Below are 23,336 nucleotides of genomic sequence, written 5' to 3' on the forward strand. Positions count from 1 at the left end.
TGTGGCGTGATTTGTTTGCCTCATGCAGTCCCCTTTTACCACAGCAGGTAACATAGTAAATGACGGCAGATAAAGACCTGAACAGTCCATCCAGTCTGCCCAACAAGATGAACTCATTTTACATGGTATGTGATACTTTATATGTATACCCGAGTTTGATTTGTCCCTGCCTTTCTCAGGGCACAGACCGTAAAAGTCTTCTCAGCACTGTTCCTGTACTAAAAGTTCTGAAGCTAACGTTGAAGCCCCTTAAAATTTACACTTTAGCCCATCCATATCTATTCAGCCATGATCAGGGCACAGACCGTAGAAGTCCGCCCAGCACTGGTTTTGCTTCCCAATTACCGGTGTTGCCACCCAATCTCCACTAACATTCCATAGATCCATTCCTTCTAAACAGAATTCCTTTTGTGTTTGTCCCACGTATGTTTGAATTCCATTACTGTTTTCATCTCCACCACCTTCCACTGGAGGGTATTCCACGTATCTACCACCCTCTCCATGAAAAAATACTTCATGACATTACTCCTGAGTCTGCTCCCCTTCAACGTCATGTTCTCTATTTCTATCACCTTCCTGTCTCCGGAAAAGGTTTGTTTGCAGATTAATACCTTTCAAATACAGTGGTGGAAATAAGTATTTGATCCCTTGCTGATTTTGTAAGTTTGCCCACTGACAAAGACATGAGCAGCCCATAATTGAAGGGTAGGTTATTGGTAACAGTGAGAGATAGCACATCACAAATTAAATCCGGAAAATCACATTGTGGAAAGTATATGAATTTATTTGCATTCTGCAGAGGGAAATAAGTATTTGATCCCCCACCAACCAGTAAGAGATCTGGCCCCTACAGACCAGGTAGATGCTCCAAATCAACTCGTTACCTGCATGACAGACAGCTGTCGGCAATGGTCACCTGTATGAAAGACACCTGTCCACAGACTCAGTGAATCAGTCAGACTCTAACCTCTACAAAATGGCCAAGAGCAAGGAGCTGTCTAAGGATGTCAGGGACAAGATCATACACCTGCACAAGGCTGGAATGGGCTACAAAACCATCAGTAAGACGCTGGGCGAGAAGGAGACAACTGTTGGTGCCATAGTAAGAAAATGGAAGAAGTACAAAATGACTGTCAATCGACAAAGATCTGGGGCTCCACGCAAAATCTCACCTCGTGGGGTATCCTTGATCATGAGGAAGGTTAGAAATCAGCCTACAACTACAAGGGGGGAACTTGTCAATGATCTCAAGGCAGCTGGGACCACTGTCACCACGAAAACCATTGGTAACACATTACGACATAACGGATTGCAATCCTGCAGTGCCCGCAAGGTCCCCCTGCTCCGGAAGGCACATGTGACGGCCCGTCTGAAGTTTGCCAGTGAACACCTGGATGATGCCGAGAGTGATTGGGAGAAGGTGCTGTGGTCAGATGAGACAAAAATTGAGCTCTTTGGCATGAACTCAACTCACCGTGTTTGGAGGAAGAGAAATGCTGCCTATGACCCAAAGAACACCGTCCCCACTGTCAAGCATGGAGGTGGAAATGTTATGTTTTGGGGGTGTTTCTCTGCTAAGGGCACAGGACTACTTCACCGCATCAATGGGAGAATGGATGGGGCCATGTACCGTACAATTCTGAGTGACAACCTCCTTCCCTCCGCCAGGGCCTTAAAAATGGGTCGTGGCTGGGTCTTCCAGCACGACAATGACCCAAAACATACAGCCAAGGCAACAAAGGAGTGGCTCAGGAAGAAGCACATTAGGGTCATGGAGTGGCCTAGCCAGTCACCAGACCTTAATCCCATTGAAAACTTATGGAGGGAGCTGAAGCTGCGAGTTGCCAAGCGACAGCCCAGAACTCTTAATGATTTAGAGATGATCTGCAAAGAGGAGTGGACCAAAATTCCTCCTGACATGTGTGCAAACCTCATCATCAACTACAGAAGACGTCTGACCGCTGTGCTTGCCAACAAGGGTTTTGCCACCAAGTATTAGGTCTTGTTTGCCAGAGGGATTAAATACTTATTTCCCTCTGCAGAATGCAAATAAATTCATATACTTTCCACAATGTGATTTTCCGGATTTAATTTGTGATGTGCTATCTCTCACTGTTACCAATAACCTACCCTTCAATTATGGGCTGCTCATGTCTTTGTCAGTGGGCAAACTTACAAAATCAGCAAGGGATCAAATACTTATTTCCACCACTGTATTTGAACGTCTGTATTATGTCACCCCTGTTTCTCCTTTCCTCAAAGGTATACATGTTCAGGTCAGCAAGTCTCTCCTCATACGGTTTGCAACACAAATCCCATACCATTTTCGTAGCTTTTCTTTGCACCGCTTCCAGTCTTTTTACATCTTTAGCAAAATACGGCCTCCAAAACTGAACACAATACTCCAAGTGGGGCCTCACCAACGACTCATAGAAGGGCATCAACACCTCCTTTCTTCTGCTGGTTAAACCCCTCTCTTTGCAGCCTAGCATCCTTCTGGCCACAGCCGTCACCTTGTCACATTGTTTCTTCACCTTCATATCCTCTGACACCAACACTCCAAGGTCTCTCTCCTGAGTCAAGCTTACTAAACGGTAAAATAATGAAATGACCATACGGTAAGTTTGCACTTGCTGCATGGCCATTTCAGGGGGAGTATTTACTGCTACCCACTGAAGTGGTGGTAAAGTTTCATGCGCTAACCCAGTGGTAACCGGGCAGTGTATGGCGCTGCCCGATTACCTCTAGTAATCCCCTGTGGTGACAACCTTTGAAAAATGCCACACGCTGGGACAGAACTACTGCCAGTGGCCGTGGTGGGGCTAGTGGTAGATCCAGATTGCCGCATGGCAATACTTTAGTAAAAGGGCCCATAATTGTCTTGCTACTGATTTTGGAATGGAATTATATTTATATGCCAAAGTCTTTTTTTTTTTCCATCCATTTCATGTTTAACTGACCTACAACTGAATTACTAACATAACATAACAATGCAACTTATATTCCTCCATATACCTTACAGTTCAATGTGGATTACATCAATAAGTGACTGGACATATTCAGAAAAACACAGCAAATAATAACTTCTAATCACATTAATTCATAGTTACATAATACAAATATTTGATCACAATATAACTATAATTACTTATTAAGATTCAGAACATATTTCCTGAACAAGTATGTCTTAATTTGTCTTTGAAAATGACTATAACTTGTAGCAGAAAGCAAAAAGCCTGAACAGGGTTATCCTATCGCTCTGTTTGAAATGAGAAGCTTATCCAAGTCAGGAATCATTCCCTGAGGGATGTTTAGTATTGAGGTCTGAACTAATTCAAAATGTGTGTTATTGTTGATTTATAAAGTATTATGAGTAACTAGCAGTAAGTGGTACTTCGCAGAATATCTACACATTAGTGTAAAATAAAAATAACATAACAAATGCCATAATCAAATTATTTAAAATAATAATTAGACTTACTACATAATTAAAATCAAAACCATGATATGTGAAGGATATTTCAGATCTAACATAAGCATAGCCAGACTGGGTCATACCAATGGTCCATCTAGCCAGTATCCTGTTTCCAACAGTGGCCAATCTAGGTCACAATACCTGGCAGAAACCCAAATAGTAGCAACACTCCATACTACAAATCCAAGGGCAAGCAATGGCTTCCCCCATGACCATCTTAATAACAGACTATGGACTTTTCCTCCAGGAATTGTCCAAACCTTTTTTAACCCAGATACGCTAACCGCTGTTACCACATTCTCCGGCAAAGAGTTCCAGAGCTTAACTATTCCTTGAGTGAAAAAATATTTCCTACTATTTATTTTAAAAGTATTTCCATGTAACTTCATTGAGTTTCCTCTAGACTTTGATCTTAAGTAGAGGAGTGTGGTAGCCGTGTTAGTCCACTCTTAAGGTTATCAATAGAAATCAAACAAAATAAAACATGGAAAAGAAAATAAGATGATACCTTTTTTATTGGACATAACTTAATACATTTCTTGATTAGCTTTCGAAGGTTGCCCTTCTTCGTCAGATCGGAAATAAGCAAATGTGCTAGCTGACAGTGTATATAAGTGAAAACATTCAAGCATTACTATGACAGTCTGACAGGGTGGGAGGATGGGGGTGGGTCGGAGGTATGCATGGGGACATCAAAGCATATCATTGATATTCTAACAGGATGGGTGTGGATAGGTGAGGGGTGGGGTGATCAACAGAGACATACAGCTTTATGGTTTATAATGGGCTAGGAACCCCAGGTCCTTGTTAAGTCCTTTCTGTTGGGTGTTAAAATATTCAATCATTCTGACTTCAAAGGTCTTACGTTCTTGTATGGTTTTAAAGTTACCTTTCAGTATTCTCACTGTGAAATCACTGGTACAGTGTCCTGGTTCTGTGAAGTGCTGTCCCACCGGGGTGGAGGCCCTACTGGCTGTATTGTTCATGTGATGTCTATGTAAATTGAATCTTGTCTTAAGCATCTGGCCTGTTGATATATACCAATGTGGTATATATCATTCAGTGTAAAAAATGTAACCACTCGCCTCCACCTACCCACCTCTCCTCCTTCCTGTACACATTAATTGATTTGATTTGCTTACTTTATTTTTTGTCTATTAGATTGTAAGCTCTTTGAGCAGAGACTGTCTTTCTTCTATGTTTGTGCAGCGCTGCGTACGCCTTGTAGCGCTATAAAAATGCTAAATAGTAGTAGTAGTAGTAGTAGTTCATCATCTAAATCTAAGAATGTTTCCTGTAGAAACTGCTAGTACAGTTTCCCTCTCCATGATGTATTTGTTCTAAACTGCCTTTTTCAGCCACTTTTCAATATTTGGCAGCTCAGGTTTGGAACTTTCTTCCGCCTGTGATTAGAGTTGTTTTGGATTATATGGCCATTAGGAGATAGTTTGTGTATTCAGGATAGCATCACTATCCCACCTGATTACTAAGCTATACACAAATGACGACACAGCCCATTCACTTTGAATGGGCTGTGTCAGCATTCAAAGGGCATATTCAAAGGGAGGGCATATTTTTATTGGTTTGCAAATCGGTTGGGTTTGTATGCATCTTTATAATTGATGTAATCTGAACTGAACTTAAAGGCTGTTGAGGAATATAAGCATATATCAGTATCAGGACTAGGGGAATCTAACACCATATTCAACCTTTCAAACTCTACTAAAGCCACGAAACAAACAATGCCTTCAAATTATATTGATATGAATAGATATGGATGGGCTGGAGTGTAAATTTTAAAGGGCTTCGACATTAGCTTCAGAAATTTTAGTACAAGAACAGTGCTGGGCAGACTTCTATAGTCTATGCCCTGAAAATGGCAAGGACAAGTCAAACTCAGGAATACATATAAAGTATTGCATACCATGTAAAACGAGTTTATCTTGTGGGGCAGACTGGTTGGACCATACAGGTCTTTATCTGCCGTCATTTACTATGTTACTATATGAGGGCAATGGAAGCTAACAGGTGGCAGATGGAAAACAAATTGGAGAAAGTATTTTTTTCACACAATGAACAATCAAGCTGTGGAATCAAGCTTGGCTTAAAAGGAATTTGGACACATTCCTAGAAGAGACATTAATAAACAGTTATTAGCCAAGTAGATCTTGGATGCTATAGCATATCCCTGGGAGGACACTACAAGAAATGGATTTATTTATTAGAATTTATACAACAGACTTTTAGTGACTCCTATTGATCAATGTCAGAGATAGGAGGTTGGGCTTAATGGACCTCTTGTCTGACCTAGTATGGCACGTCTTATATTCTAATTATTCTGAGCATTGAAATCCATTTTACCAGTGGCATTTATAGGAGATTCAGTAAATGTGTCATTCCAACACCTCACACTCACCTCTTTCTGCCTCTTTGTGCCCCAATGTCCCCGTCTCTCTGTCTGGAGTGGAGGAGTAGTCTAGTGGTTAGTGCAGCAGACTTTGATCCTGAGGAACTGGGTTCAGTTCTCACTGCAGCTCCTTGTGACTGTGGGCAAGTCACTTAACCCTCCATTGCCCCAGGTACAAAATAAGTACCTGTATATATGTAAACCGCTTTGAATGTAGTTACAAAATACCACAGAAAGGCAGTATATCAAGTCCCATTTCCCTCTGCTCTTGCTCCCTAAACTGCCCTCTCTCTCCCTTATACCTGACCAGGCAAAAAAAAAAGGTATTGTACCTAGTAGGTCTCTTATCTTCCTATCCTACCACCATGAGGATGATGACCCAACTTCTCTCTCTCTCTCTCTCTCTTTTTTACTTGTGGAGATATTGCAGCTGTGTGAATGGGAAGGATGGGGTGACAAAAGGCTGTGAGAGAAATGCTGCCTCCTGCTGCTTCTTGGAGATCAAGTTGCTTAGGGTTGCCAATTTATTTTGAAAGACAAAAACCCACCACCTGCTGCACCAAAACTCTGCCCGCTGCCCCCCCCCCCCTCTACCCCATGCCCTGCCCCCCCCCCCAAATAACTACAAGATCCCACACAGGCAGCACTATATTTCCTTGTAAAACTCAGTATAAAAACATTTCTGGTTCTGGTGTAATTTCACTAACACAACATATCGGGTCTTAGGGGCTCTTTTACTAAGCTGCGTAAGTATCTACGTTCGCCCAACGTGCACCAAAATGGAGTTACCACATGGCTTTTGCGGTAATTTCATTTTAGGCACGCGACCGAAATTCTTTTTTTCCGGGAGCGCATAATGGACACACGCCAAGTGGCATTTGGCGCATGTAGGTCATTACCACCGGGTTACCATGTGAGTCTTTACTGCTAGGTCAATGGCTGGTGGTAAGGTCTCAGATCCAAAATGGACGCATGGCAATTTTCATTTTGTCGCACGTCCATTTTTGGCAAAAAGCACGCCTTAGTAGAAGAACCCCTTAGGCAGAAGCAACTGGTATGGCCACACAGGGTCTTGATCTCCCAGGGACCCTGCGCTGCGGATTAGAGACCTGAGCGGTGTTTCTTCTCCCAGGGCAGATCCAGCACTGATCTAATCCCATCCCTCCTTGTAAGTCCAGTGCCCCCCGCCATCCATAAAAACCTGCAACATGGGAGTTCCTGGCTCACACTTTGCTTCCCCTCCCTGGCTTTCCTGCCTTGGTCATGATATCACCGCAACATCACTGGGAATTCCAGCACTGATTGGTGGGGATACCGGGGGGGGGGGGGGGGGGGGGGTCACCGTACACGGCAGCAGGAAGGCTAGGAATGAAGAACCACTGCCGGAGAGAGGAGAGCGGGTCGTATTCGGCGGTGGACGGCATAATGGGACAGGGGAGGGACAGGACGCTACAGAAGGAAGGACTGGTTGGTCATACAGCCTGTTGCCACTGCTGGCACCAGCACCAGCAAAGAAATCAGGTTTTTGGAGACTGGGGACTGGAGACCTTGTGTGTGTGTGTGTGTGTGTGTGTGTGTGGGGGGGGGGGTGCTGGATTGAAGGGGCGGGAAGGAAGAGGTGCTGAATCCATAGTAGAAGAGGAGAGGAAACAGAGAACATAGAACTGCTGAGCTATAAGGGGGAAGGGAAAATACATGACAACAAGTGCTGGACCATAGGGGTGGAGGGGAAGGTAGGAGGGCAACTAAATGTTGGATCATAAGAGAGAAGAGTGGGGAAAGAGGACAGGGAATTAATGGACCCCAGTTTGGGGTGGATGGGAAAGGAGAGGGGAGAGAGAATTATTGGACCTTAGGGGTGAAGGAGAGGGAACTGTTGGGGCATAGGGTTGGAGGGGATAGGGAAAAGTGAACCATAGGTGTGGAGAGGAAGGAGAGGGGACAAGGAAATGCTGGACTAGGGGTGGAGGAGAGAGAGGGGTAGGCACAACAGGGAGATGGGCTACAAGTGTGGGTGGAGAATGAGAGAGTGGAAATGGGGTATAAGAGTGTAGGAAGGAAGAGGGAGGGGAGATGCTTGGCATGATGGAACAATGTGGTAGAGACCATCAGGGGAGATAAGTGAGAAGAGGATGGTCTGTCCAGATTAAATTGTAGAGACCAAGGACTGTCTCTTCATGTTCAAGTGTACAGCGCTGTGTATGTCTAGTAGTAGTATAGAAATGATAAGTAGTAGTACAGAGGATAGAAGTGAATCATTGGGGGTGGGTTGGGGCCCCACCAAACTGGTCTGCACAGGGCCCTGCAATTGCCAAGACTGGGTCTAACCGGCATATTGTGAAGTTTATACAACTCTACAAAATAGTCACTCAGTACAAATCTACCATGTTGCATTAACTTCCAAAACAAGAAGCTTACCTATGAAAAAGTAGTGATTTAAATATTATAGTGGGCTCTAGAGCATCAATACATCAATTTGGGAAACCGAAGAAATCAAATTATTACAGATTGCTACATAGAAAATTCATGCTAATAGAATAACTAGCCTCGATCACACACAGAGAACACAGATGCCAAATACAGAATAGATGACCATAAACTAGAAGTACAAATATTTAGACAGAAATTAAACTGAAACCCCAAGATGTCAGTTATTTCAAGTAGAACATCATCAGAGAAACAGAAAGAGATATATTTTCTGCTGTACTGTTCAAAATATAAAGATAACAGATGTCAGGCATAGTATTGGGGTGTGGTGCAACCAGGGCAATTGTCTGTGACTCCCTGGCCAGAGAGGGCCCCAAGCCTGCCTGAACTTGAAGGAGGCACTGAGCTTTGGGGTCTCCTCCCAAATTACTGCCATGGATCTCAGCCATATATAACACCAGCTCTGGTAGTTGTACATTCCAAAAAATGACATTTTCTAATCACTAAATAGAAAATAATATTATTTTTCTATCTTTGTTGTCCAGTTATTTGATTTTTTTTTTAAATTATGTTGGTCCCAGTCTCTGGTTTCCACTTTGCTTTGTCTTCTCTTAACTTTCTTGCCAGGCTCTTTTGTCCATTTGGCATTTCTTCTCTCTCCATATCCTTCATCCACTTTTCTCTGTGTTTCTATCCCTATCCTCCCCTATGTTCAGCATCTCCACTCTTTGACCCTGCCCCACCTTGTTCAGCATCACCCTGTTCCTCCAATGTCCAGCATCACTTCTCTATTTTTTCACTCAACAAATAGTTAAGCTCTGGAACTCTTTGCTGGAGGATGTGATAACAGTGGTTAGTGTATCTGGATTTAAAAAAAGTTTGGACAAATTCCTGGAGGAAAAGTTCATAGTTTTGATATTGAGACAGACATGGGAAACAACTGCTTGCCCTGAGATTTGTAGTATGGAATGTTGCCATGATTTGGGTTTCTGCCAGGTACTTGTGATCTGGCTTGGCCACTGTTTGGAAAACAGGATACTGGGCTAGATGGACCACTGGTCTGAACCAGTATGGCTACTCTTATATTCTTATGCATAAATAATAGGTAGTATCCATGTACAGTATACAGTACTGTACCAAACAGCAGAGAGGCTCACTGTTACTGTCTCAAGCTTACTGTATATGGGCGAGTTTTACCGACGTACATTAAGATACATTAATGTGAGCTATGCATTTAGATAGCAAACAGGCCTCATTGACAATAAGGAGGCTTGCATTAATGTTCATCAAATTGCATTAACATACATTAATAAATCTAATCCTGTGTGTACACACAAGAAGGTTAAGGAATCTATACAAGATTATGCTGTAAGTGATAGAAAAACAAACTGATCCAGAGTCTCCAGATTCACTATAGTAACCGTTCCTTGTCAGCAATCTATTATACACTACCTAACATTAGTTAATGCCAAAGGAAAAGTTGCATGTTTAATGTTCTATATATAGTCTACCTCTCATCAAGGGGGTGAAGATGGCCCCATATACTCTACATAAGAAAGAAAAAACGTGTGTGAAAACAGTTGAAGTAACGTTATTAGATATATACGGGTCCTAGTGGATTAGGGGAGGAAAATCTTCAAGGCCTAAGTGGGAGGAGAAAAAGAATAAAATAGTCAAGAGGCAGAAAAATGTGGTTCAAATGGCTGGAGTATGATTAATAATAAAATACTTTTATTGCTGAGTCCCTAAAACAAAATGTATACAAAGCAAAAGCAGAGTAATAAAAGGAAAAGAAAAAGAATTCACAGAAAAAGAAAATCCTATAAAAATGTACTCATGTCCAACTCCTTGGGAATCACCTTATGTTCTTAAAAGAGAAAAGCGAAGATTAAAAAAAAAAGAGTTACCTGTGATTATATAATGGGAAATAGGCATGAAAATGAATGCCCTGTGTCAAGCTGTCTAATACATAATGGCTCTCCCAAATGATCACAGCAATGTGTTTTTTTCAAAACACGGCATATATGAAATAATTGGTTAAATTAGTTGGGTAAATATTCAGCAATGAGCAGTATGAATTATGTCTAATAGGATATTTCGGCTTGGCCTGTGTCAAGGGACATTAAAAATTACTGTAGGATGCAAAAATTATCTCTGCTTGGCTTCATAAATAGCATTTCTTGTCACTATGCTTGGGCATTTGTGAAGCCAAGCAGAGATGATCTTTGCATCCTATGGTAATTTCCATTTCCTTTTGACACAGGCTAAGCTGAAATACTGGCCGGTCTTCGGATCTGTAAGAACACAAGGGAAACAATTGCAAGGAAGAGATGCAATGGAGTTTGTCAGCTGATTTATCTACCATGTATGGTTGTATGCAAAAGTTTAGCTACGGCTCATGGAAAATGAGGGATGCGAAGCAATTTGAAGAGACTTGCTATGGGGCCTCATTTGCATAAATCAGTAGGGGCTGAAAATCAGGGCAGAAAAGTGAGGCCATGTGCAAAGAAGTCACTAAATGGTAGGCATGGGCTTACCTTTGGTGAGATTTTAGGCTTCAGTGAATCCCCAAGTGAACAGGAGCTGACACAAAGTTAAACTTTCTGCAAATTTAAATTCATGATTACTTTTTATTTGCACATTTTATTTTACAGATTTAAAATGAGAATACTGTGAATATGGCAGGTTCAAAAGTTTGGACGCCTTTTAAGCCAGTGCTCTTTAACACCTCCTTTAGCAGAACAAACAACTTCTAAACAGTTTCTGTAGCCTGCTAAGAGTCTTTCTATTCTTGCTTCTGGAATTTTTTCTCACTGTTCCTTCCATAGTTGCTAGGTAGAAGAGGCTTGGGGAGGAAACCTGGTTTGCAAATTTCAAGCTGACAGATGGCAACAAGGTGCTCAGATTTTTATTAACAGAAAAGATAACCTCAATCCTTCTGTGTAAAGTCCTTTACCTTAATCTTGTTTCCTTCTCACTCATCCCTCTGGTCCACTTTCACTCTTCTCCCTCCTTACCTCTGATTTAAGCTCCTTCTGAGGTTGTCAGCCATCCCTGGCTCTTCCAGTCAGCATGACCGGCCATCATAAACTGTGTCTCCATCTAGCAGCAGACAGCAGGAGATGTGTTTAAATGCATATCATCATCTGCTGCTAAGGGCCCCTATGAATGATTCCTTCAGGTAGGCCTAAGGAGCCTATAGGGGAGAATTTGTAGGGATTTGGGGGAAGGAGTTCAGGGAAACTATCATATCTCCCCTCAGCCGTCTTTTCTCCAATATGAAGAACCCTGGTCGCTTCAGCCTTTCCTCATAGGGAAGTCGTCCCATCCCCATTATCATTTTCATTGTTCTTCTCTGTACCTTTTCTAATTCCACTATATCTTTTTGGAGATGTGGTGACCAGAATTGAACAAAATATTCGAGGTGCAGTTGCACCATGGAGCGATATAAAGGCATTATAACATCCTCATTTTTGTTTTCCATTCCTTTCCTAATAATACCTAACATTCTATTTGCTTTCTAAGCCGCTGCAGCACACTGATCATATGGTTTCAACGTATCATCAACGCCGCCGCCTAGATCCCTTTCTTGGTCAGTGACTCCTAATGTGGAACCATGCATTATGTAGCTATAATTCAGGTTCTTCTTTCCCACATGCATCACTGTGCACTTGCTCACATTAAACGTCATCTGCCATTTAGACGCCCAGTCTCCCAGTCTCATAAGGTCCTCTTGTTATTTTTCACAATTTAACAACTTTCAATAACTTTGTGTCATCAGCTAATGTAATTTACCTCACTAGTTACTCCTATCTCTAGATCATTTATAAATATGTTAAAAAACAGCAGTCCCAGCACAGACCCCTGGGGAACCCCAATATCTACCCTTCTCCATTGAGAATACTTCCCATTTAACCCTATTCTCTTCCACAATAGGACATCTTTCCCATGACTCTCCAATTTCCTCTGGAGTCTTTCAAGAGGTAATTTGTCAAATTCCTTTTGAAAATCCAGATATACAGTATCAACTGGCTCACCTTTATCCACATGTTTGTTCACCCCTTCAAAGAAATGTAGTAGATTGGTGAGGCAAGATTTCCCTTCACTAGATCCATGTTGGCTTTGTCTCCTTAATCCATGCTTTTGAATATGCTCTATAATTTTGTTCTTTATAATAGTCTCTACCATTTTGCCCGGCACCGACATCAGGCTCATAAGTACATAAGTACATAAGTAATGCCATACTGGGAAAAGACCAAGGGTCCATCGAGCCCAGCATCCTGTCCACGACAGCGGCCAATCCAGGCCAAGGGCATCTGGCAAGCTTCCCAAACGTTCAAACATTCTATAAATGTTATTCCTGGAATTTTGGATTTTTCCAAGTCCATTTAGTAGCGGTTTATGGACTTGTCCTTTAGGAAACCGTCCAACCCCTTTTTAAACTCTGCTAAGCTAACCGCCTTCACCACTTTCTCCGGCAACGAATTCCAGAGTTTAATTACACGTTTGGTGAAGAAAAATTTTCTCCGATTTGTTTTAAATTTACTACACTGTAGTTTCATCGCATGCCCCCTAGTCCTAGTATTTTTGGAAAGCGTGAACAGAAGCTTCACATCCACCTGTTCCACTCCACTCATTATTTTATATACCTCTATCATGTCTCCCCTCAGCCGTCTCTTCTCCAAGCTGTATAGCCCTAGCCTCCTTAGTCTTTCTTCATAGGGAAGTCGTCCTATCCCCGCTATCATTTTAGTCGCCCTTCGCTGCACCTTTTCCAATTCTACTATATCTTTCTTGAGATGCGGCGACCAGAATTGAACACAATACTCAAGGTGTGGTCGCACCATGGAGCGATACAACGGCATTATAACATCCTCACACCTGTTTTCCATACCTTTCCTAATAATACCCAACATTCTATTCGCTTTCTTAGCCGCAGCAGCACACTGAGCCACTCCTCCACCTCTTCGGCCCTCTCTATCCTTTCTAAAAAGATTATAGCCCAGTACGGTCACATTCCATTCATGAGAATTGTTGAACCACGTCTCCGTAATAGCAACAATATCCAAGTTTTCTTCAAACATCAGGGCTTCCAAGTCTTGAACCTTTTTACTTAGACTACGAGCATTTATGCACATAGCTTTCCATGTGCTTAGTGAGTTTGGGTGGTTTTTTTAATATTTACATGACCTTTCCCTCTGCCATCATGTTTATTCTGGCGGTGACTTTCCGAAATTCCCAGTTTCCTTTTGTCATCCCCACCCTCTAGTTTAAATGGCTAGAAACATACTGTCTGAATTTCTCCCCAAGGATCCTTTTTCCCATCACAGAAAGATGTAGCCCATCATTACAGTACAGCTTGTTATTTTTCCACGTATTACCCCATTATCCTATGTATCTAAAACCTTCTTCTTTACACCAAGACTCAAGCCACTTATTGAATTCCTCTGTTTTGTGTAGTCTTTCCTCTCCCCTCCCCAACATAGGAAGCACTTCAGAAAAAGCCACAGTCCGAACCAAAGATTTCAGCCCTTCCCCAAACTTCTGGAATGCTCTCTGTGCTGTAAACTTGCTATTGTTGGCCAGGTCATTTGTCAACAGGTGAAGTACATCAGCGTTAGAAGCCTCACTCTCTTCTCATATCACTTTCAGTATTTGGTCTGTACATCTTGTAGCTGAAGATCCTGGAAGACATTTCACTACTTTGGAACCATTATAGGTGGAAGCCCTGCCGACATCCCACCCATGCTCCTTCCCTGTGTACATCCCCTTGCAAATATGTAATATGTAAAGTAACTAAGTGTTTGCAGAATAGCATTTAGGCACTCTCCTAGCACTTACATGGGTACGTGTATAACTGATAGCATTATAAACATTTATGTGCATAAGGGAAATTCAACTGTGCACATTAGAATTTAGGAGCACCACGTTATAGTATACACATAGAAAGTTGTGTGCATAAATTCTAATTAAAGCCTATCTCATTAAACGCCTTGCTCAGCCCCTCCATCCTTACCTTCTCCCCCTTATTCAATTTTGTTTTTTCCTGAGGCAGTGTTCCCTCTTTTTGGATGCACACCCTAATCACCCCTTTGCTGAAGAAACCTCTTCTTGACCCTTCTTAGCCCTCTAACGTCTGCCCTATCTCTAACCTTATCAAGATGGTTTTCATATTAATCATAGCACAGAAACTTTTCTTGTCTTAATATTTAACACTATCCAGGTGGCTCTCGATTAACGATCCTCTGTCATCATTGTCTCGCTAGATTTATATTCAGCTTTTGACCTTCTGGACCATTCACTTCTTCTTTAGCACCTTTGTACCATTGCGATTTCTGGCTCTGTCTTCTCCTGGTTTTCCAGCTACCTTACCTGTCGAACTTACCAGCTTACTCACTCTGATTCGCGTTCTGCTGTTTTCCCAGTTTGTCCGGTGTCCCCCAAGGCTCAATTCTTTCCCTCACACTGCTTAAAATCTTACTTTCTCTACTGTCAGCTATAATTCAAGAACAAGGGTGTCTGCCATTTTGCTATGCCAATGATATACAAATCCTTTATTGCACCACTGGCCTTTCCTCTTCCCCTGTTATCTTGAACTCCTGTCTTGCCACTGTTTCCACCTGGCTGAAAGATAATGGTTTCTTTCTCACTGGTCCCTACTCTCCCCTACCTCCTGCCCCGCTTCTGGATAATATTCAGCTTGCTTTCAAAGATGCTGTCAGAATTTGGGGTGTAATTTTTTAATCTAAACTCATCTTCAAGAAACAAATAGATAAGTACATAAGTATTGCCATACTGGGAAAGACCAAAGGTCCATCGAGCCCAGCATCCTGTTTCCAACAGTGGCCAATCCAGGTCACAAATACCTGACAAGATCCCAAAAAAGTACAAAATAAAGATCATGTAGACATAGCCTTAAAACAAAGCTCTTTTTATTTACAAATATTGTTAATAAAAAGAACTTTGTATCAAGACTATTTTTGTGTGATCTACATACTTTGTATGCCATTTGTGCTTGTGGATCATATTAGTCTCTTCCAAGTTGATCTTAAAACTGTTATGACATTTAAAAATGTTGCTAATCAATTTTCTTTTAGTGTGATGTGGTCTTGTACAGGCTATCACAGATAACAGATATACCTTCAGTACTCTTATTTAACATGAAAAATGATCAATGTGTAGAGTTCAAAGGGAAGAAGGCATGATTGATCAGTGTTCATATTGAGCTCTTTGAATAGCTCAGCATGGTACATCTGCTCTGTAAATAAACACAGAAGAACCATATCTACTGCATATTATGCAAGCAGAAATGTGGCTTAGGGTGCAAGAAACCACAATTTTAGAAAGGATTGATGTGATGATAGTGTGGGACTCATTTGAAAGGCGACTTCAATATGACTGTTTTTAAACAACTCAACTGAAATATCTTTACTGCTTTTGGCTGAACAGAAACAAAATGGTAGCACTGCAGGTAACCATATTAGAATTAGTGACCATTATAGATTTCCAGACCAAAATGGAAGTGTCTACAGCTACAAATGAAAAGGTGCGAGCTAGGTCTACATCAATAAATAAGTATGAATATCTTCACTTTATCAGTACTGCATTACCTTTGTGTACACAAAAATGCATGTGTCAAAGAATGTAGTTTCCTGCTTCATATAATAGTAGATACTATCTTGATTATTAGGGCTGGGAATGCTGCAGAACCAGTGTTTACAGCCCATTGGAAAGACATTCTAGACATTGCAAAATGGTGGCACCTAACAGTTGGATTTACAGCCCACAACTGTAGGGTCCTGGAAGGAACCCTAGTGATCCTTCACGGAGGATTGTCACTGTAATGACTGGGTTGAGTGAGCTGGTGGAAGATAGAAAAGAAGGATAAAATTCTCAGGTAGTTGTGAATGAAGGCTTATTGTGATATGCTTAATGGATACCAATTCCAATTGAGCTGGAAGTCAGAATGTTATAGATGGAAAGTACTGTTCAAAAAGAAAAAAATGGGTGTTAAAAAATCTGTATACATTGTTGAAAAAGAGCTTGATTTAAAAAAGCTTTTCTCCCGTTCTGTGTCAAAAATTTATGGCTAACGTAATGCTTGTGTCTAGCGTATCTATCTGATTACATTTGTATTCTATAAAGGAAAGTAGGCACCTACTTTCCTTTACAGAATATGAGCCAAGCAGTTGCCTTCTGGAGAGGTACTTGGCATTATTATATATTCCATGTGGAAATTTAAGCCTGTTCTATAAAATTTAGGTGTACTTTTCAGAATACGCCTAGGCGTATTTTTATTCTGTGTGGAACTTTCAGGCACCATATATAGAATCTAGCCCTTAGTGTAAAATGTGGCATGTAGTCTTAAATAAATTTTGCCAGCATATACTTAGGAGTGTAATTGGGCGAGTTCAGTGTGCTAAGATGGAGGTTATTGAAATGAGCCTACACTAGCACTTACCTGCCATGTCAATAGCAAATGGTCTATCAGCTCTCCAGCCAGTGTACCAGCCCACAACTTTACCATTTTCTACTATGGGGCGTTCATAACGTCGTCCACCTACTAGCCCCACTGGCCATACCGACACTTTCCGAGTTGTGCGCATCTGCAGGATACAAGGGAATACACATGATCATTGTAGAACATTTTATTAAAGAACCAAGTCTTAAAAATGTAAGAACTGTCCTATTTTTGCATGGCATTTAATCTTTATTTTGTTTATTTTATTGTATCCTACTCTTAAAAGATTACATGGCATCATCAGGTTAAACTGGTATTAAATATATGTTTATGTTTATTGTATTTGATTAACAACTTTTGACAACCATGTCAGGCAAGTGTCCATTTGCAAATATAAAAATAAAATAAAGTAAAACAACAAAAACATATTCAACAGAACCAGAGTTTACAAACAGAAGGAAAGTAAGGGAAAAAATAAACTAAAGAGTAGGCAAAAGGAAGGAAAAAAGAGGAAGATACAGCTGCTCAAAGATTTTTTAATGTGTGTTTTTATAGGGGTCCTTTTACTAAGGTGCGTTGAAAAATGGCTTACGGTAGTGTAGGCACAAGTTTTGGGTGCGCACCGATCCATTTTTCAGTGCACATGTAAAAAAGGCCTTTTAAAATTTTTGCAGAAAATGGACATGCAGCAAAATCAAAATTGCCGCGTGTCCATTTTGGGTCTGCGACCTTACCACCAGTCATTGACCTAGTAGTAAAGTCTCACATGGTAACTGGGTGGTAATGACCTATGCACGTCAAATGCCACTTGGTGCGTGTCTGATACGCACATCCGAAATTATTTTTCAGCCGCACATGTTGGATATGCACCAAATATGAAATTACCACAAGAGACATGTGGTAGTCAGGTGGTAACTCCATTTTCACACGCATTGGGTGCGCGTAGACACTTATGCGGCTTAGTAAAAGGACCCCATAGTGATTCGTTTTGTTCTAGGCAGAATATAAACACATAAAATAAATAAATATAGCAAAAACCACCAATGCACCATGGCCAACCCTGAGTAAATACATCTCAAAAGAGCTGAACAGCTAATCTAAGTAAAAGTTTTGGGAAAAACGCCCCCAAAAACCCTGGGTTTAAAGATGCATTAAATCTGTAATAATGTTGCATAGGAACTGCACTGAATAAACAAAAGAAGAACAATATGTAGTCTCCGAATAAATCCTAGATGGAGGAGGCAGGGTTTACATGATCGAACATACACGCACTCTTTAACAACTTCACGGCTGTGTTCTGTACGAGTTGTAGTCTCTAAAATGCAGGTGTTCTTAGCCCATTATAAATGGCATTACAGTAGTCCAGTTGATAAAAGATCGACACGTTCTCTGAGTTGAACATCCCTAACCTCCAGGAAATGATGGACTGAAACAATCTTATATGAAGCAAAAAAAAGAAAATCTTACAACTAGTTTGATGATCAAATGAAAGGGCAGATTTCCTTGACATGAAAAACAACATCCCAATATACCTGGGGGAACCAAATTGATTCTGACTTACCCACATTAAGTTTGAGCCTAGACTAAGAGAGCCATTGGACTACTGCATCTAGGGATGAATGTAAGCCAGATAGATCAGGAGAATCAGGGTTAGTGTATGCAATAAGCTGTCAGCACAAAATTGTCCTGTCACTCCAAAATTACTTACTAGAATAGCAAGTAATGATGTAATTAGATGAAAAAGCATGGGAGATAGAATTGACCCTTGAGGTACCCCACACAAAAGGGTTAGAAGGAATAACAGTTCCGAATTCCAATCCACACAGAAAAAACAATTTTTCCAAAAAGGAACAAAATCACTGAAGAACAATTCCTCTCTCTCCCCCTAATACCAGTTCTCTAAGGTGAGAAATTAACACTGAATGATCTATTAATCAAAAGCTGAACTAAGGTCTAGCAACACTGCTAGATTAGCCTTACCAAAGCCACATGTACAGATTCTGTGCTGTGCCCAGTACAGAAACCAGACTGCCTTGGATGAATCACATTGGCTTTATTTAAAAAAAAAAAAAATCTAGTAATTGACCTAGAACCACCTTTTCAGAACACTTCAAAATAAATAGTAAATTGGAAATTGGCCGATAATGTGAAAATATTCAGGGATCTAAATTGAATCTTATGTTTAGTTTCAGATGTACATATCATGCAAAATCAGTTGCTATTGCACACAGAATTACTGAAGACAAGTCTAAAAACTGCTTCGTGCAGAAGCAAAGTTTGGTAGCTGAGTAGGAAAATGTACAGCCATCATCCACCGCAATGATATTTATTCAAGGCTGTTGAGGGCCACAAATAGGTCAGGATTTGGGGATATCCTTAATGAATATGCAACTGATTTGTTTTAAATTTACTACTTATAGCTTCATCACATGCCCCCTAGTCCTAGTATTTTTGGAAAGAGTAAACAGACGCTTCATGTCGACCCGTTCCATTCCATTCATTATTTTATAGACCTCTATCATATCTCCCCTCAGCTGTCTTTGCTTCAAGCTGAAGGCCCTAGCCAATTTAGCCTTTCCTCAGAGGGAAGTCGTCCCATCCCCTTTATCATTTTCGTTGCTCTCGCTGCACCTTTTGTAATTCTACTATATCATTTTTGAGATGCGGCGACCAGAATTGAACACAATATTCGAGGTGCGGTTGCTCCATGGAGCGATACAAAGGCATCATAACGTCCTCATTTTTGTTTTCCATTCCTTTCCTAATAATACCTAACATTCTATTTGCTTTCTTAGCTGCAGCAGCACACTGAGCAGAGGGTTTCAGCATATCATCAACGACAACACCTAGATCCCTTTCATGGTCGGTGACTCCTAACATGGAACCTTGCATTATGTAACTATAGTTCGGGTTCCTCTTTCCCACATTCATCATTTTGCACTTGCTCACATTAAACGTCATCTGCCATTTAGATGCCCAGTCTCCCAGTCTCATAAGATCCTCTTGTAATTTTTCACAATCCTCCTACAATTTAATGACTTTGAATAACTTTGTGTCGTCAGCAAATTTAATTACCTTACTAGTTACTCCCATCTCTAGGTCATTTATAAATATGTTAAAAAGCAGCAGTCCCAGCACAGACCCCTGGGGAACCCCAGTAACTACCCTTCTCCATTGAGAATACTGACTATTTAACCCTACTCTCTGTTTTCTATCTTTTAACCAGTTTTTAATCCACAATAGAACACTACCTCCTATCCCATGCCTCTCTTATTTCCTTTGGAGTCTTTCATGAGGTACTTTGTCAAACGTCTTCTGAAAATCCAGATACACAAATCAACTGGCTCACCTTTATCCATATGTTTGTTTACCCCTTCAAAGAAATGTAGTAGATTGGTGAGGCAAGATTTCCCTTCACTAAATCGATGTTGGCTTTGTCTCATTATTCCATGCTTTTGAATATGCTCTGTAATTTTGCTCTTTATAATAGTCCTCTACCATTTTGCCCAGCACTGACATCAGACTCACTGGTCTATAACTTCCCAGATCTTCTCTGGAACCTTTTTAAAAAATTGGTGTTACATTGGCCACCCTCCATTCTTCTGGTACCATGCTCGATTTTAAGGATAAATTACATATTACTAACTGTGCTTTGCGTTGTTGCTGTTTGTGTGAGGACTGTTTGCTAGTGCCGGGAGAGTGGGTGCTGGTGCTGAGTCTCACTAGGTGCAGTAGATGGAGGAGTGGACAGTGGTGTTACTGGGCTAAGGGCTAGGTTTACCAAGCGGCACTATGGGCGTATTAGCATTTTTAACACACGTAAATGGTGTACGTGCGTTAAACGCTAACACACCCTTAGAAATGTTTAGGCGCGTTAGTGTTTAACACACCTTAAATTTATAGGCGCGTTAAAAATGTTAACGCACCTTAGTAAACATACCCCTTAGTGCGCTGTACCTGTGGTAGTGAGACATCTGCACGTCAGTCATCAATGCGCTGAATGCTTTGGTGGCTAAAGCTTTGCTGGATGTGGATGAGAGTTTGGAAGGAAGGCCCAGGAGTAGATACCCCTATCCCAGAGTATTTAGGCCCAGGACCTGCTTCATGGACCTCACTGAATAGGAATGCTTTACTGGGTACTGCTTTGATAGGGCTGCTGTACAGCACCTCTGTGACTAGCTACAACCCCTCCTCCAGGCCAGGACACCGTAAGATCCTGAATCTCTCACCTTTCTTGCCACTGACACTTTTCAGTCATTGCTAGCAGCCAATGCAGGCCTCACCTAGCCCGCCATCTCCAACCGCTTTACCCAGTTTCTCGATTACTTCCTCACCCACACCTCAGACTAAATTTCCTTCCCCACTACTGCTCAGGCCCTCCAGAACAAGATGGCTCAGTTCCATACCATAGACTGCTTCTCCTCAGCCATTGGTATCATTGACTGCAAGCATATTGCACTCAGACCCCCCCCAAATTAGTTCTAGATTCTAAGTAAATTGCAGTCTAAAGATGTTTGTGATACTATTTTTTTTATTTTTGTTACATTTGTACCCTGCACTTTTCTACTACTACTACTACTGCTATTTAGCATTTCTATAGCGCTACAAGACGTACGCAGCGCTGCACAAACATAGAAGAAAGAAAGTCCCTGCTCAAAGAGCTTACAATCTTTGAGCAGGGACTGTCTTTCTTCTATGTTTGTGCAGCGCTGCGTACGCCTTGTAGCGCTATAGAATGTAACAAAAATAAAAAAAATAGTATCACAAACATCTTTAGACTGCAATTTACTTAGAATCTAGAACTAATTTGGCTTCCAACAGTAATACCATCAATTAGTCACTGTAAAGTCTATCTTTATAGCCACAGCATAAGCTTGTTTCTTATGAGACTACTGCAAATTATAATCACAGAATGATAATAACTTATTATCACTGTTTAATTTTTATAGTGTTCACAGTTTTGTTGGGCTAGGATTAAAGAATGACCTTACATCATATAATTCAGAGTGAAAAAAGATGATAATGAATAACTACTGAATTTCAACACTTAATACCTCTTGATTTTGCATTTTTATTGTAACAAACTGTAAGAAGAAAAAAAATATTAAGTACTTTGGGCCCTGTTTACTAAGCCACAGTATAGGCACGCTACTGTTTTTAGCACACACTAAAAATTAGCATGCACTAATGCTAGAGACACCCATAGGAACATTTCAATGTCTCTAGCATTAACACATGATAAATTTTAGCATGCGCTAAAAATGGTAGTGCACCCTAGTGAAGCAAAACCAGTGCTGGGCAGACTTCCACAGTCTACGCCCTGATCGTGACTGAATAGTTATGGATGGGGTTGAGTGTAAATTTTAAGGGGCTTTGACGTTAGCTTCATAACTTTTAGTACAAGAACAGTGCTGGGCAGACTTCTATGGTCTGTTCCCTGAGAATGGCAAGGAGAAATCAAACTCAGGTATACATATAAAGTATCACATACCATGTACAATGAGCTTATCTTGTTGGGCAGACTGTTGTCCAGAGAAGAGACACAATATCCTGCTCTTCTGCGTTCTCCACTATCAGCCTTTATTTATAAGCCTTTTGATCCTGCTTTCAAAATTCAAGGTGGACATCCCACCCTTTTTAACACATTGGCTTAGCTGTCATGAAAATAAAATCTTTACATTTTCTCTTTTGGCTCAGCACCCAAAAATGTGCTTTCCGTTTTTTTAACACTTCAGGGGTATGTCTAGCCATTCTTGTATCAATCTGTAAGGGAATACCCCCCCCCTAAAATAATGAACAACTCTGTAAAAGTGCACTCTTCATGCTGCAGTAACTTGCATCTCTCCTCTCAAATGCATGCTGGTCTCCTAACCTGCCCTCTCCTCGTCTTCTCTCTTCCAAGCTGAAATTATGTGCGTTATAGAAACCCGCATATACTTACAGCTGACCAAGGGGGCCAGCTTTTACACAAATGAATTCACCTGGGTCTGAAAATTGTCTTCGGTATGCATAAAAAGCTATTTGTAAGCCAAGAAAATAGACTTCGGTGCCCAGATTTTCTTGAGATTCCCATTTCCAGCAGGTAGAGCTATATTTAAATCATAATCAAAGTTGGTTTTCAGGAACACTTCTATGAGAGGTGTCACGTCTGTATTTCTCGAATATAATTACAGACATCTAGGAAAGGAGCTCCTTGAACATAAATGCCCACAGCCAATTTCATTCAAATGCATGAAGCAGCCGCTTTCACCTTAAGATTATATTTTATGATGTGTCCCTGTGGCCAAACGTTCTCTCTGATAATTCATTTGGACATAGAAGTATCAGAAAATAGAACATCGTCATTAGGAGCATCATTAGAAATGCATTTTGCCCCCAAGTGTTTTCACTTGCTCTTGCAACACATTGCTACAGCTGAACGGTGGCAAAACTGTACCATTGGAGGATGTGAGCACTAAACAGCCACCTCCAGATGGTCCAAGGCCTATGGCATCTTATGCTCTCAGCAATTTGAAAAGCATCCATATGAGTTTTTATTGTATGATATTCTATTTAGTGGTATACTG

At 41.0% G+C, this 23,336-nt stretch overlaps 1 protein-coding gene across 1 annotated transcript in view; it reads right to left on the reverse strand.

The window, feature by feature from the left end:
* B3GAT2 (beta-1,3-glucuronyltransferase 2) overlaps positions 1-23,336 on the reverse strand; it is a 134,247-nt gene that overhangs the window by 26,576 nt on the left and 84,335 nt on the right. Inside the window, exon 2 of the mRNA XM_030199010.1 lies at positions 16,771-16,915. Within this exon, the coding sequence (XP_030054870.1) occupies positions 16,771-16,915 (145 nt within the window). The remainder of the gene's footprint in view (positions 1-16,770; positions 16,916-23,336) is intronic.

Source organism: Microcaecilia unicolor, chromosome 3, assembly GCF_901765095.1.
Source record: "Microcaecilia unicolor chromosome 3, aMicUni1.1, whole genome shotgun sequence".
In the NCBI taxonomy this organism is placed as follows: Eukaryota; Metazoa; Chordata; class Amphibia; order Gymnophiona; family Siphonopidae; genus Microcaecilia; species Microcaecilia unicolor.